Source organism: Pipistrellus kuhlii, unplaced genomic scaffold (assembly GCF_014108245.1).
Source record: "Pipistrellus kuhlii isolate mPipKuh1 unplaced genomic scaffold, mPipKuh1.p scaffold_m20_p_20, whole genome shotgun sequence".
NCBI lineage: Eukaryota > Metazoa > Chordata > Mammalia > Chiroptera > Vespertilionidae > Pipistrellus > Pipistrellus kuhlii.
The window spans coordinates 10,883,845-10,899,167 of record NW_023425516.1 but is presented as its reverse complement, the minus strand read 5'-3'; the positions used below and the strand labels follow the sequence as shown (position 1 = coordinate 10,899,167).

Here is a 15,323-nt window from a genome sequence, read left to right as displayed (position 1 = left end):
TAATGCCCCCCCCTTCCCTGTGCTCCCCAGAAGCCCACCACAGGCCTGCTGGCCATCACCCTGGCCCTCCACCTCTGCGACGTGGTGCACATCGCCGGCTTCGGCTACCCGGACGCCCACAACAGGAAGCAGACCATCCATTACTACGAGCAGATTACTCTCAAGTCCATGGCGGTAAGTAATCTGCAGGCTGGGAGGGGCAGACCAGCCGGGGGGACCCTGGGCGAGTGACAGGAACCAGGGGCCCCGAGGAGGCTCCCGGTGGTGAGGTCACTCAGAGTCAGAACCGGCACTGGACTCCCAGGCCAGCGTTCCCTGGGTTCGGCCGCTAGGTGGTCTTGCTTCTCAGGGGCAACCTGGGGAAGGGGCAGCGGGAGGGCGGGGCAGTGGGCGGGCCAGGGACAGCCCCAGCACCCCCCCAGGCTTGCTTCCTCGGCTGCCTCCACAGGGCTCAGGCCACAACGTCTCCCAGGAGGCCCTGGCCATCAAACGGATGCTGGAGATCGGAGCAGTTAAGAACCTCACGTACTTCTGACGTGGGCAGGAGCGCTACCCATCGGTCTGCCCACTCCGCTGCCTGCGCGACCCCCAGCCATAGCCGTGGGGGTGCCTGTGCCAGCGTGGCCGGCGTGGACGTCCCCTCGCCTGTGTGTGTGTGTGGGGGAGGGGTCCTGGGACTGGCCAGGCCCAAGAGGAGGGAGGCCACGCCCGACTGCTCTTCGGAGGCCAGCCAGCTCGCCAGGATGGAGGCCTGGGGCGGCGGGAGCCCGGCGGAGGACGGGGGCTCGTGGCCAGGACGCCTCCCGCCTGTCGGCGCCCGGAGGTTATTTAATGGGCTATTTATCATAATTCACGGGAAGAAGGCGCTGTGGGCTGGTCCCGTGGCATCCAGAAAAGGGGGCATAGACAGTGTCCGGACCGCTTTTTATAAAAACACAGAGGTGACGGGCCCACGGAGGCCTAGACCCAGAGCAGGCCTCCCTCCCCGGAGGGGGGTTGTCTGGAGCGGGTGGGGGTCCTCCCGAGAGGGGCTGCTCCTCCCAGCGGGCATGGGAAGGGCAGAGGTGGGGTGTTCCCCAGAGAAGGAGCCTCATCTAGAAAAGAGGTACCAAGCAAATTAAACTATTTTTCCTAAAACAAAGCAGTTGTGGTGCTCAGTGTCCTTTCAGATTGGGGGCGGGGGGAGGAAGGGGGATCGTGGGTGGGTGGGTGGTGGGCCGCAGTGATGGGTCGCTCTCCGGCAGTGAAAGGCTGTGGGACCCAGAGCAGGCCACGGTCACTCAGGAAATTCACTTCTTTTTTTCTTTTTCTTTTTTTTTTTTTTTTATATATTTTTATTGATTTTTTTACAGAGAGGAAGGGAGATAGAGAGCTAGAAATGTCGATGAGAGAGAAACATCAACCAGCTGCCTCCTGCACACCCCCTACTGGGAATGTGCCCGCAACCAATGTACATGCCCCTGACCGGAATCGAACCCGGGAACTTTCAAGTCCGCAGACCGATGCTCAACCACTGAGCCAAACCGGTTTCGGCAGGAAATTCACTTTTTGAGGCCGGTGCTCGGTGCCAAGTCATACACTGTCACGTTGGCGCGTAGGAGGCGAGCAGGTGGTGCTCGGAGCCGCCCTACCTGCCAGATACCCATCCTGGTTCGCTTCCTAGAGGCGGGGCGGGGCCGGAGGATGCCCTATAGGAGGGGCTGGACCCTCTCCCACCTTCCTTCCTTTCTCTCGCCCGCTGGCTTGAGCTTTCAGAAATCCCGTGCAGGGCTGTGCCTGAGGATAGGGGTGGAGTGAGACGGAGGAAGCCAAGTTTTCCTTCTCAGATGAACTGGGAATCACACAACGGAAGGCCCTGCCAAGATCGGGATGGGCAGGGCCCGGGGAGCAGCTAAGGGATTTGGTGAGACCTGCCAGTGAGTTGCCAGGCCAGCGGGGGAGGGTGGGGGAGGGTGGGGGGGTGAGGTTGGGTGGGGTGGGGAGTGTGTGTGAAATGCCCCTCCCCCTCCACGGGTGTCCAGAATCGTGATAATCCTGTCTCGCCTCCATGTTCTCCATCTTTCCAAGCCCCTTGGAGCTGCCAGCTGGGCTTCCTGCCACCCCACAGCTGTTTCTGTACATCTGGGGCCAGGAGGGAGAGCTCGGACCCTCCCCTCCCCCTCCCCTCCCCCCTCCCAGGGAATGGGGCTCACAGCTGCGTGCCTGGCTTTCTCGGAAAGAGCTGCAGTCTGAGGTTTTGAGGCCGGGCCGGGACAGGACCGAGAGGAAAGCTCAGAGATCGGGAGGATCAGAGGAAAGGGACACTTTGTGACAGGGTTGGCCCACAGAACGATCCCCAGCAGCCCGCAGGGGGTGGGACCTGGCAGGGATACTGCTAGCTGCTCTCCCTCCACGGGAGAGGGGGCAGGGCGTTCTGAAAGCAAATAGGGCCCCCCACGGGGTTTTGCTGGGGGTGCGGAGTGTGGGGGTGTGGAGGGGTGTGGGCGCGGGCACAGGGATCTCCGCTCTCCTCTCCGATGCCGCTGCTCACGAGGAGATACAAGGGGAATATCGATTTCCCCATCCAGGGCCATGGAGAGTGTCTGTGAGCACACAGGATCCAGCTGTCCTAGACCGGGGTCACTGCTCCTTACTTTTTTTTTTTTTTTTTTTAATATATTTTATTGATTTTTTTAGAGAGGAAGGTAGAGAGATAGAGAGCTAGAAACGTCGATGAGAGAGAAACATCGACCAGCTGCCTCTTGCACACCCCCTACCGGGGATGTGCCTGCAACCAATGTGCATGCCCTTGACCGGAATCGAACCTGGGACCTTTCAGTCCGCAGACCGACGCTCTACCGCTGAGCCAAACCGGTTTCGGCTCACCTCATACTGAACATGCCTGAACTTGAGCCAGAATCCAATACACATGGATGGCTCAGGCTCCCCAGATGCAGCGCACGCACACACACACACACACACACACACACACACACACACACACATACACACACACACCTGTAGACACGGAGGCATTTTACTTAAAAAAAAATTAAATATATTTTATTGATTTTTTTGCAGAGAGGAAGAGAGAGGGACAGGAGTTAGAAGAGTTAGAAACATCCATCAGCTGCCTCCTGCACCTCCCCCCCACCCCCCACTGGGGATGTGCCCGCAACCAAGGTACATGCCCTTGGCTGGAATCGAACCCGGGATCCTTCAGTATGCAGGCTGATGCTCTATCCACTGAGCCAAACCAGACAGGGCGAGAGCATTTTACATTCTTGTCGGGTTATGCCTGTGATGGCATACACACTCCTTCATGACTGCCTGCAGACAAGAGTGTGTCCGGGGATGGGGTACACACACCCACACCGTCCACTGTTCCCTTGGGGGTTGGGGGGGCTGTGGGCTCAGCTTTGTCCTGGCCACGAGTCAGGGCTGGGTGGGGCTCCTTGGTCCTGAGAGAGGGACTTTCATCCTGCCGTTGGCCCGGCCATGGGAGTGATCTGTCTGATTTAAACCAAGAGGGCAGGAAGGTAGCAGGAGGGGCACGTGGTGGGGCGCAAACCCCCAGTCTGGGTCCTACACCAGCTCTCCCTGTCCTTAAGTGGGGACCCTCATGTCTCCGCATCCAGGCTCCCCATTCCTACGTTTCTGGAAATCAGAGCGTGGGTCCAGCCATGGACCGCTCCTTGCCCGCAGTGTTATCTGGAGGTGACTTAAGAATGCAGGTTTTGCCAAAACCGGTTTGGCTCAGTGGATAGAGTGTTGGCCTGTGGACTGCAAGGTCCCAGGTTCGATTCTGGTCAAGGGCATGTACTTGGGTTGTGGGCACATCCCCAGTGGGAGGTGTGCAAGAGGCAGTTGATCGATGATTCTCTCTCCTTGATGTTTCTAACTCTCTGTCCCTCTCTCTTCCTCTCTGTAAAAAATCAATTAAAAATATATTTAAAAAAAGAATGCAGGTTTTGCCAAAACCGGTTTGGCTCAGTGGCTAGAGAGATGGCCTGCAGACTGAAAGGTCCCAAGTTTGATTCCGGTCAAGGGAATGTACATTCCCAGTGGGGGGTGTGCAGGAGGCAGCTGATCGATGATTCTCTCTCATCGATGTTTCTAGCTCTCTATCCTTCTCTCTTCCTCTCTGTAAAAAGATGAATAAAAAATATCTTAAAAAAAAAAAAAAAAAAAAGGAATGCAGGTTTTTGGGTCTCGCCCAGGGCGCTGGGGCTCAGGGATCTGGAATGTGAATGAGCTCTCAGAACCCCTGCCCTAGCAGTCTAGACTCCGGGATGACCTCACGCGTCTCTCCACTTCCCTGTCTGTGAGTAAAGCCCATTCTAATCCCCGGCATCCTGGAGCGGGGTTAGCCAGGCGCAGGCGCGGGAGGCCAAGCCGGCACCGCGGGCCCCGCCCTCCCGGGCGCGGAGGGGCAGCTCAGTACGCATGCGCCGGTGGGCGCGGACCAGCTAGGGGACCGTGGGAACCTGGCAGCAATGGTCGCTGCTGACCGAGGCCTCTGGGTTTTGGCCAGGGTTTTGGCCAGGGCACGCCTCACCCGAGGTGGAGCCTGCCCGGCAGCGGCAGCAGCGTGTTCTGTGGGGGATCCCCCCTCCCCTCCTGGGGGCCTGGGGACCAGACCTGGACGCAGGGAAGGGACAGAAATCTGTCCCTCCTTGTAGATCCTATAAGCCTTGCCCTGCACAGAAGCCTGGGGAGAGAAGGGATTTCCCGCCCCCCTCCCTCCCCGCCCCCCCCAGCTCAGCCAGAGTTCTGCAAGGAGAGACTTTGTGTTCCCATCAGATGGTGTGCCTTCCTTTTGGACACTTCGGGTTTTCTTTCTTTATTATTATTATTTTTAAATTATTATTATTGAGTTTTTACAGAGAGGAAGAGAGAGGGATAGAAAGCTAGAACCATCAATGAGAGAGAAACACCGATCAGCTGCCTCCTGCACACCCCCCACTGGGGATGTGCCCGCAACCAAGGTACATGCCCTTGACCAGGATCGAACCTGGGACCGTTCAGTCCATAGGCCGACGCTCTATCCACTGAGCCAAACCGGTTTTGGCGACACTTCGGGTTTTTGTTTTCACTTTCTAAGGACATAAGCACTCCCCCGGTCTCCCCCAGGATGACTAGTCTATGAAAAGTGTGAGCTTGGAGCAAGTCTGTGAGGCGGGAAAAGGTGTGGGATGCCCACAACCACTGCAGGCGGTGGGATGCCACGTGGGTTCGACTCCCCGCCCTCCTGCCATCAGCCCTCCTGTCATCAGCCCAGAGGGCCTCTCCTCTTCCAGCTGCCAGTGATAGCGCATGCGTGAGGTCTCAAGGCTTGAATGGGTGCCCTGTGTAGACTATAAAGTATGACATCAACATGAAACTGGAAAGCTGACTTGCATCGTGGACAATTCCAGAAAGGGGACGACGGATCGGGTGAGGGGACAGCTGGAGGGTCAACTCATTGCCCAGAGTGACCTTTTCTGCGGACCGAAAAGCCTTTGTCACCCAGGAGCAGAGGAAGGAAGGGTAAGACACCAGCGAAATGACCCAAAGGCAGGCTTTGCATAACCAAACAATGAGCTGCGAGGTGAGGTCAGACTGCCTTCTGGGAGTGATTTTCATGTTGAAGGCAGACGCCTTTCCTTCGGGGTTTGGGGAGATGTTATTTATTTTGATGGCACCTCGGCACAGACCTACCGCACACAGTAGGTCCCTAAACGGAGGGTGAGGAGACCACCTCTGTGCGTTGGATGTCTCAACCTTCTGATCTTTTCTGGCGCCTGAATCACAGCTTCGGAAAGCTCTGCGTTAGCTTTGAGCACTCCCGTGGTTCCGCGCCAGGCGTGGTTCGAGGGAAATTCTTCCAGCTTAGAAGTTTAAGGAAGGATGTATGTGTGTGTTTGTGTGTGTGTGTGTGTGTGTGTGCGTGTAGTTACAGCCCGTTTGCCATTCCAGTTCTTCCTCAACAAGGTTACCTCTCTGGTTAGAGGTCTTGGGGATTTTGCACCGAGGACATGAGGCAGGGAGTCTCAGATGTCAGATATGGGGAAGAGCCCAAATATACTGGAAGGCTCCTTTCCTTTACGTCAGGGGATACACAGGACTGGAATTGGGTGGGAGAGATCACAGTCCTGTCTGCGAGGGGGAGCACAGAGGATCTGACAGAAGTTTCTAAGGAAAAAAGAACACTGGAAGGCAGATTCCAGGTTCCTGGGGGGAAACAGAACATTTTCGAGGGCACCCTCCCCTCAACAGAGCCATGGCTTCCTCTCAGGAATCTTGCAAGCCTGGGAAGGTGGAGTCGGGTGGAGGGAATGAGAGAAGGCTCCGATGTTGAAATCACGCTAGGGGATTGAAGTTGGAATCCCTGAACTAAGCTATTCCAGAACCATCTATTACTCCGAGTCTCCCTCAAGCACTGTTTACATAATCACCGACTCGAACACTTAAACAGTATCTTCTCCTGCTTGACAATGGGTTTCTGTCTCTGAGGGGGAGAAACCGCAAGAATGGAAATTAGTGGGGAGACTCTCTCTGCGGAAGGGTGAGGGGAGACAGTCTCAGTCGGCGAGATGTCTCCACCCTCTGACCTTTTGGGGCGTCTCAGCCCTAACTTCAGAAGGCCATCTGTGAGTTCCCTTTCTCCATGGGCTGTGCCCTGCTGGAGAGAAACTTCCGGCGAGAAGCCAAATAGGGATTCTCATCTGAAAGCTCTTCTAGGGAAGCCCCGAATCCTTAGGCACTTCGCGCTGTGCCTGCTGCCTTCTTTCCTCAGCATATCTTCCCAGTTCATTACTGTCGTCAATGTATTCTCAGTCTAGTCCATGGGCATGGAGACCCGGGCCCTTTTCATTTCCTTACAAGGCAGGCAAAGGTGGTGTCTTTAATGTAGTCCACCCGAACTTGACGTTGGGGTGACCTGCATCTGGCTTTGAGTTGACCTGGACCTGACTTTGGGGTGACCTTTTGGGGGAGACTCCCCGTATTCAGGTCCTATCCCAAACAGCACTTCTCCTCTGGCATCACTAGGGGTGGATGTCATTTACAAGGACCCCAATCCTCCCAAATCCTGTTTCCTGTCGCCCACCTTGTCTTTGAATCCAGCAGATTCACCACAAGAAACACAGCTATAAAGGGCACCCTTAAGTGCTGTCATGGTAATTGGAGACAATCCCCAGGGCCTTGAGGTTAAGAAGGAGCTGAAGGAGCTGAAGGAGCTAGATGCCTTTGTGTGGCTGACCTCCCGGTCTGCGGGCTCCAGGAGCACCGGTGGCCTGGGGTGGAGGAGGCCCCAGCCCTGTGGGGAGGCTCAGTGGACTGCTCCAGAGGGGAGAGCTGGGAACACGGAGTGGCAGGTGCCTGTCGGCACCAGGGGTGCAGACCACGGTCAATGCCGTTTACCAACGGCCTTTTAAAGACGAGGCCTAAGCCCGGCCTGCATGGCTCAGTGATTGGTTGAGCGTTAACCTATGATCCCGGAGGTCACAGTTCGATTCCTGGTCAGGGAACATGCCCAGGTTGCGGGCTCTGCCCCTACTGGGGGCTGGGAGGGGAAGTGCAGAAGGCAGCCAGCCAATTAGTGATTCTCTCTTATCATTGATCTCTCTCTCTCTCTCTCTCTCTCTCTCTCTCTCTCTCTCTCTCTCCCCTCTTCTCTTTCTCTCTCTCTCTCTCTCTCTCTCTTTCTCTCTCTCTCCTCTCCGCTTTCTTTCCCTCTCTCTCTCTCTCTCTCTCTCCTCTCTCTCTCTCTCTCTCTCTCTCTCTCTCTCTCTCCCCTCTTCTCTTTCTTTCTCTCTCTCTCTCTCTCTCTCTCTCTCTCTCTCTCTCTCTCTCTTCCTTTCTCTCTGATATCAATAAAAATTTATTTAAAAACAAAAGAGACGAGGGCCAGGGCGGGAGTAAAACTGCAGGGCCCGTGGTAATGAAAGATTCCCGTGAATCTCAGAGTCCAGCCCACAAAGGGGCGGGGAGAGGGGACCAGGAGGACCAGCAGCCGGGGGGGGAAAAATGGAGGGTCCGCTCCCACATCAACAATGGATTCACTGGGAAAAACAAGTCCTTATTTTTAGAAAGAAGGGTAGCTTGAAATTTCCTCAATTTTTCTCAGCTGATGGCCTTGTCAGGAAGACGGAAGGGGAGGGAGTCAGGGAAAAGGCCTTGGGAGCCTTACTGGATGCGGGAAGCAAAGGTCAGGCCGAGAGGTCTCTGTCAGCGATCGATCTCCCCAAGGCTGCTGAGGGTTTTGATGTGCACCCAGCACACGGCCGGCATGTGGTCACATCGGAAAAACAATTCAGGTAAGTGGCTCCTGAGAGACTTTTTTTTTTTTTAAAGGGGAAGTCACATTCAAGGCTTGGTTGAGATGTTACAGAGGTTGGCGTCTACGTGTTTGGCTCCTTCAGGTAGGCACACCGAGTGGAATGTTAGACACGGACCTCTATGCACAGGAGGCTAGTTTTTATTTAAATATGTATGCTTTTATTTTAATAGAGAGTTTCTCCGATAGGGAAACTTCCTAGAGAAGACATTGATTGCAGGACGGCCTTGGCCTTTTTTTTTTTTATAATATATTTTTTAAATTAATTTTTTACAGAGAGGAAGGGAAAGGGATAGAGAGTTAAAAACATCGACGAGAGAGAAACATCGATCAGCTGCCTCCTGCACCCCCCCCACTGGGGATGTGCCCGCAACCAAGGTACATGCCCTTGACGGGAATCGAACCTGGTACCCTTGAGTCCGCAGGCGGACGCTCTCTATCTGCTGAGCCGAACCAGTTAGGGCCAGCATTGTTCTTCTTTTCTGGTGCCATCACATGCCACACACAGTACCCGGGAAGAGCTCCTTGAACTTGGGGCATGTACCTTGGGATTTTTGAGCTGATTCCTAGACAGCAAACACCATCCACAGTCTGTACGCCTTCCCATACCGACAGGAAGAGAGAAATGCGACCCCCAAGGACCGCAGCGTGCTTGCTGCTGTGTCCCCGGGTCCCTTCCTCTCTGGAAACCCCAGGGCCTGTGGCTCTGCAGTGCCGGTGTCCGTAGGCCGGGCCAGGCCCGGATCCCAGGCCGTCCTCGGCTCCTCCAGCGACAGCACTTCCTGCCCGGGGAAAGCTGCAGAGGCGGTGGAAACAACTCTGGCCTCTGCAGACTGATAGCGAGCCTGAGAATGAGAAACCGGGCTCCCGGCCAGGGACTCGGAGCCAGCAGCGAATTTAAAAACTATCAGCGAACTGGACACTGGCCTTGGTCGGGGAGGGGGTGGGGGACCTGATACACTGAATAGCTTTGTTTTCCCGGGGAGCTGTGGTCTGTCCAGGTCATTCGGGGACTGGAGGTGGAGGACGCTAGCCCCGCCTCCTGTCCCGGCTCGGCCACCTCAGAGCGAGTACAGGCAGATGGCCTTGACCACGGGCCGGTTCATCACCGTCTCCAATGAACGTGGCCTTGAGTCGCTACACATGTTACAGAGGAAATCGCGGGTGTTGAAATCTGTGTGCCACCCGCTCGCTCTGGGACCTCGGGAGAGTCTCTTGGCCTCTCTCTAAGCCTCGTTCCCTTGCCTGTGAGATGCTCAGACTTGGTTGAACTGTGGGCATTCAGTAAGGGTACCAATGCAGACTCATTTCAGTTCATTTGAAACCACCTACAGGGGAATTCAGGGCTACCCATGGCTTTAAAGTTTTTTTTTTTTTTTAAATATATTTTATTGATTTTTTACAGAGAGGAAGAGAGAGGGATAGAGAGTTAGAAACATCGATGAGAGAGAATCATCGATCAGCTGCCTCCTGCACACCCTCTACTGGGGATGTGCCCGCATCCAGAATCGAACCTGGGACCTTTCAGTCCGCAGGCCGGCGCTATATCCACTGAGCCAAACCCGTCTCGGCAAGGAGCTTCCTTTACCAGCTTTTTTGCATGCTCGCTCCCGTGGGAGAAGTACGTAGGGTTGGAGACAATGGAGGGATGCCCTTCCCAATGCCTCAACATTCCAGAAGCCCGGATGCTGCTCATTTTCCCCTGCTCCCTGCCACACACACACACACACACACACACACACACACACACGCACAGTTTTCGCCAAGGCCTTGCCCCTAACCTCCCGTCCCTTCGGCAGCCTTTGCTGTGTTTGTGCGTTGGAGGGACTCAGTGCGTTGGGCACGGGCTGGCAGAGTCTGGACTCTGTTCCCTCCCGCGACAGTCCACCTTCTTCCTTGGGGAGTGCCTGCCGGGGGACGGGAGACCAGCTTTCTTCCTTGTGCTTCTGGCGATTCTGAGTCATAATCTTGGGTTTCCGGAAAGAATGGATGCCTTCACCCCGTTATGAAAGCTCTGTATGGGTGTGTGTGTTTGTGTGTGTGTGTGGGAGGGGCATAGGGCAAGGGGCAAGGAAGGCTGTGGTGGGGGTTAGGAGGCAGACTTCCCACCCATGTCCAGGGCGGGGAAGATCAGACCAATGAATGGGCGAACCCTCGGAAGTCACCCTTCCTTATTCTGGCACACCAACGCTTTTTGCATCTGGTCCGGGGCTCTTGTTCCCTTTTGGCAAAGGCAGCACATACATGGAAAGGAGAAGTCTCACCAAGATTAACCTAGGGTGCACAGGGGCCAATGCCCCGGCATCTGGGCGGGGCCAGAATGGTACGAGAAGCAGGATACGGGACTGGGGTGTATGCTTCTACTTCTCATCCGTTTCTTCTCCCTCGGGCTTGGGGGCTGCAAAGGATTCCATCTGGGGCCCTGGGAGCTCTGCGCTGACAGGAAACGTGTGGAAACTGGCACATCCTCCCGGGTGGAGGTGCTAAGAGGGCAGCGGGCAAACCTGGGGGTTGGGGCCATCCGAGGACTCGGTGTGTGGGAAGAAACACAGACCTTTGTGGTGGAGGTTCCCATGATGGTCAGGACTACGGGGGAGTTGGAGAAGGGTCTAAAATGTACGGGGAACTCCAACCTTAGGGACCCTTTGGGGTCTCCAAAGTTCCATTGGACTCCTGCTCTCCTAATGAGCCCTCTACAACTTGCCTCTGTGCGCCCACCCCTTCCCCTCTCTGTCACGACAGCAAGCCTCCCACCCAAGCAAGGCCACCCACCCTTGGGGCGTGGTTTGAGTCTTGGGGGGTTGTGGTTTTTGATGCCATTGATTCTCTGAAGAGGGCCTCCTCCCCTGAACCCCTGAAAGAAGGCCACTTCCCTTTGCAGAATGCTTCGGAAAGAGCTCCAGTGACCCTCCTGGCCCCAGCAGGGCCACGTGGCCCCTGAGCTGGACATGGCATGAGCTGGGTGCTTGGTGAGTCCTGCTTTTGCACCCCTCCTGGTTGGGAGCTCTGGGCTGCCACCACAACCAGCGCAACGGGCTGCCTTCATTGTCTAGGAAAGTCGAATCAAACGAGGGCCAAGGGCCGTGGGCCCCAGGGCGCTGGGTTCCTCCCGTGGCGTGGCCGTGCGGGAACAAAAGGGAGGAACGAATGTGCGGGAGGAACAACCCTAACATTTATTCTCGGGTGCTGAGCAGGAGCGGGGAGGCGCCGATGCGGTTTCTCTCTAGTCCACAGAGTCTGTCTCCCTGAAGACAGGGCCACTGCTCCTGGTGTGGATCCGGGGCCCTGGAGTCTCACTGGCCGAGAAAGTCCGTCTTGTTATCCTAAAGCCCTGGCCTCCATTCCCCTCAAGCCTACCTCTCCTGGGAAACACCGTCCCGTGACCAGAGAAGCACTTGCACCCCCTTGTAGAACTCAGATGAGGCGGGAGAGGAGAGGGGACGATGCAAAGCATGGCGGGTGGGAGGGGGTGAGGCTCACAGCCTGGGAGGGAAGAGGCGTGTCAGGTGAGGTGCTCCCCAGGTGAGGTGCTCGCATCCCCCCCACCCCCACCTCCCAGGACACCAGTCTCTGATGGGGCCGGTCCCGCCTCAGAGTTCAGAGGCATCAGTCCAGGGACAGAACTGCAAGAGCATGGACATGAGAAACACGGAACAAATTGGGGGTGGGGGCAGGCTGCCAGCCAGTGTGTGAGAGCTGGTCCTGTGGCCAGGCCATGCCTGGCTCTGGGCAGCAGAGGGCGCTGGGGCGCCGGGGCAGCTCCGTGTCCGGGGCAAGCCTTCCGCCTCCTCTTCTCCTTGGCATTGTACAGGGGCACAGGTGTAGTGGAGAGAGCTTTTGGGCAGCAAGGGGCAGAGCTCACGGGGAGACTGGAGAGTGATCGGCAGTTTTCATCAAAGCAAAGTTCTAGCTGCCTCTAGTGCCTGTGGGAGGAGCGCTAGGGAGGGGCCTCCAGGAAAGGGCTGAGGACCAACCAGCGTCCTGCAGGGAGCACGGGGCTCAGCTGCATCCTCCTGCCTCCCCTGGCACCCCCGTCTCTCACGCCTCTGCCGAGGCTGCTGGGGACCCAGATTTGTGCTTGATTGGGGCTTCGCAGGAGGGTGGTGAGGTGGCAGAGGCACTGGAGCTGTCCTGGAGGCTGCCGGTTCTGGTGTCCCCTGCAAAGTCCCCGTGTAATCTGGAGAGCCAGGATGCGCGGTGACCCCAATTCCACCCTTCCTCCCTCCCCCCTCCTCCCTGCCCGCGCTGGCTGGACTGCGATCCTCAGACGTGAGTCTGCATCCGCCGCTGCAGGGGCCGGCTGGGGTCGGAGTTCTGCGAGGAGGACTGGGAGTGGTGGGAGGAGGAGGCCGAGGCCTTGCTGGCCTTGTCGAACTGCACGTAGCCGTCCTGCTTGCCGCTGCTGCTGACGCTGCTGTCGCACTGCGTGTCCAGGAAGGAGCTGCTGTCGCTGAGGGAGCCCCGCTGGAACTCGCGCTCGCAGAGCTCGATGGACGAGCTGCCCATGCCCAGCACGAACCTCTGGCTGTAGTCATAGAGGCGGGCCTGGCCGCTCAGGGTGCTGTAGATGTTGGTGAAGGACATGCCCGTGGGCACGCGCTGCTTGCCCGCGGGGCGCAGGTCCGGCTGGCAGCTGGACAGCGAGATGGTGGGCGTGGAGTGGTGCTCCTTGAAGGTGTTGACGCTGTAGTAGCCGTTGGTGGGGTCCTGGGGTGGGGGGCAGAGCAGAGGGGAGCAGTGTCAGGGGCGGGCAGGCTGGGTTGAGCTTCTTAGGCTGAGCCGGCCTTCCTTACCCGGGACCCTGGATTCTCACTGGCTGAGGAAGTGAGGTGCTCCCAAGTGAGGTGCTCGCATCCCCCCCTCCCCCACCTCCCAGGACACCAGTCTCTGATGGGGCCGGTCCCACCTCAGAGTTCAGAGGATCAGTCCAGGGACAGAACTGCAAGAGTATGGACATGAGAAACACCAAACAAATTGGGGGTGGGGGGGGGGGTGGGGGAGGGCAGGCTACCAACCAGTGTGTGAGAGCTGGTCCTGTGGCCAGGCCATGCCTGGCTTTGGGCAGCAGAGGGCGCTGGGGTGCTGGGGCAGTTCCATGTCCCAGGATGGGGTGTGGACAGATGGGACGGGGGAAGACAGCAGAGGAGAAAGGTGGGGAGGGGGTCTGGAAGGGGTACCCTGGAGAAGAGAGGGCTGCCAGGTGTTCGGGTGGCAGCCCAGAGGGAGGGAGGGCGCTGCAGGGTGGGTGCGGGGCACCTTTAGTTATGTCAGCACAATGCAAGGTTCTTTGAGAACCAGACTTTGTGGGCTTTTTTTTGCTTTTTGTCCAGAACACGGATACTTAGTTTTCAGATGCATCTGTGAAAAGGCCGTGGGAGAGAACGGTGGTGGGACTTCAACCTGAACTCGTTGCCTCCTTAGTGTGGGGCTGAGACAGCAGGTGCTCATGGGCATTGGGGGGGTGCCCCCACCTTAGGGAGAGCAGAGGCACCTGTCCCCAAGGTGACCACTGCCTCGCTCTTCTATGTGCTGCCGTTGTCTTTCTGGACAGGGGCTGGGGCCCTCGGCGCTGAAGGCCAGGCGACACCCAGTCACTCAGCTCTGGGCCACGCCTACCTTCAGGTTCTGGAACTCCTTCTCCTCCTCTTTGAGGACCTCCAGCTGCTTGAGGACGGAGTCTTGTTGGAACTCTCCCCGGTCCATCTGCAACCCAAAGATGGCTGCTCAGCTGGCAGGAGCGGGGCCAAGTGTCCCCTCGCCCCAAGGAAGAGACGAGAGGCCAACTCGTCTCTGCCTCCCACTGCCCGGCCCACAGGAGGTAGGCAGAGGACTCAGGAGTGGGGGGGGGGAGGGAGTGGGCAGGGTGCGTGAGGGGCAGGTCTCTGAGACTGAGCTTACTTCCCTACAGAGTTCTCACTTGGCTGGTTCAATTCAATTCATTGAGCGTTTACCGAATTTTCAGGACAAGCATTGTGCTAAGGGGCATGTACCCAGAGTTTAAGATACAGGTGTTCTCATCAGGATGATGGATCTGTAGGTAAATAATTACGGAACCTCGCCCAGCCGGTGTAGCTCAGCGTCGATCCATGAACCAGGAAGTCACCGGTTCGATTCCCGGTCAGGGCACATGCCCGATTTGTGAGCTGGATCCCCAGGAGGGATGTGCAGGAGGCAGCCAATCCATGATTCTCTCTCATCATTAATGTTTCTCTCTCTCTATCCCTCTCCCTTCCTCTCTCTCTGAAAAAAAGCAATAAAAACAATCATTGCAGAACTTCAACCAGTGGGCAGGGGTCGGGGCCCCAGCAGAGCCGGGAATCCTCAGGGCCAGGCTCAGGGAAGGCGTTCGGAAGGAGTGGCAGTCAATCACGGTGACCGTGGGCCACACAGCAATGACTCAGATGTACTGAGTGTTCTTCCTTAACCGACACCAAAATGCTGAAGAGAAGGATCACTTCCCGTTTCTCGTTCCGCCCTCCACACACCTGGCACGGCGCCTTCGGTATGGCGGTCATGGACCCAAGTGCTTTGGAGGCGGAATCCTACTTAATGTTTTTGATTAATTCCTTGGTTTGCCAGTGCCTGATAGAGTAGGGCTGTTACCAACGTTACGTTGGTGCCGGAGGATTGAATGCAGTGGCATCGCACTGAATCTCCGAGAACTAAAGTCATCTTTACACCGAAGGTGAAAAACAGAGCACAGGCAGCACACAGTGGGTGCGTTAATTAACCCGAATGACCTCAAAAGCAGCCGACATCTCTGGAGAGCTCGCTGTGCTCCGCAGGCTCTGGGAGGTTTGCCCCCGAGCCCTCAGCATGGCCCCGTGGACTCTGACTTTCACGCCCATTTCCCAGATGTGGAGACTGAGGCACAGAGCGTACCACCGTGAGGGTTTCCTGGCCGTGTTTTCAGGTTTGTGTGCGCAGCTGGGAGGAGGAGCAGGCGGGGGCTAGCTGGAGAAGTTCTGATTTGCTTACGGTATGCAAGTCAGTTTCCGGAAGAGGAAACTATGCCTCTTGCAGA

General features: G+C 56.9%; 2 protein-coding genes across 11 annotated transcripts in view; one reads left to right on the top strand and one right to left on the bottom strand.

Moving 5' to 3' along the window:
- LOC118725634 (CMP-N-acetylneuraminate-beta-galactosamide-alpha-2,3-sialyltransferase 4) overlaps window positions 1-1,141 on the top strand; it is an 81,512-nt gene extending 80,371 nt beyond the window's left edge. For 5 of the 9 annotated variants that reach the window (XM_036449632.2, XM_036449628.2, XM_036449624.2 and 2 more), the window contains 2 exons: window positions 31-174; window positions 424-1,141. In XM_036449632.2, coding sequence (XP_036305525.1) covers window positions 31-174; window positions 424-516 — 237 coding nt within the window. In that variant the 3' untranslated portion in view covers window positions 517-1,141. The remainder of the gene's footprint in view (window positions 1-30; window positions 175-423) is intronic. The other 4 variants (XM_036449629.2, XM_036449625.2, XM_036449631.1 and 1 more) reach the window with 1 other exon arrangement.
- Window positions 1,142-11,723: 10,582 nt separating this feature from the next.
- KIRREL3 (kirre like nephrin family adhesion molecule 3) overlaps window positions 11,724-15,323 on the bottom strand; it is a 440,789-nt gene continuing 437,189 nt past the window's right edge. For both annotated transcript variants that reach the window (XM_036449386.2, XM_036449387.2), the window contains 2 exons: window positions 13,916-14,002; window positions 11,724-13,006 (listed from right to left, as the gene is read on the bottom strand). In XM_036449386.2, coding sequence (XP_036305279.1) covers window positions 12,563-13,006; window positions 13,916-14,002 — 531 coding nt within the window. In that variant the 3' untranslated portion in view covers window positions 11,724-12,562. The remainder of the gene's footprint in view (window positions 13,007-13,915; window positions 14,003-15,323) is intronic.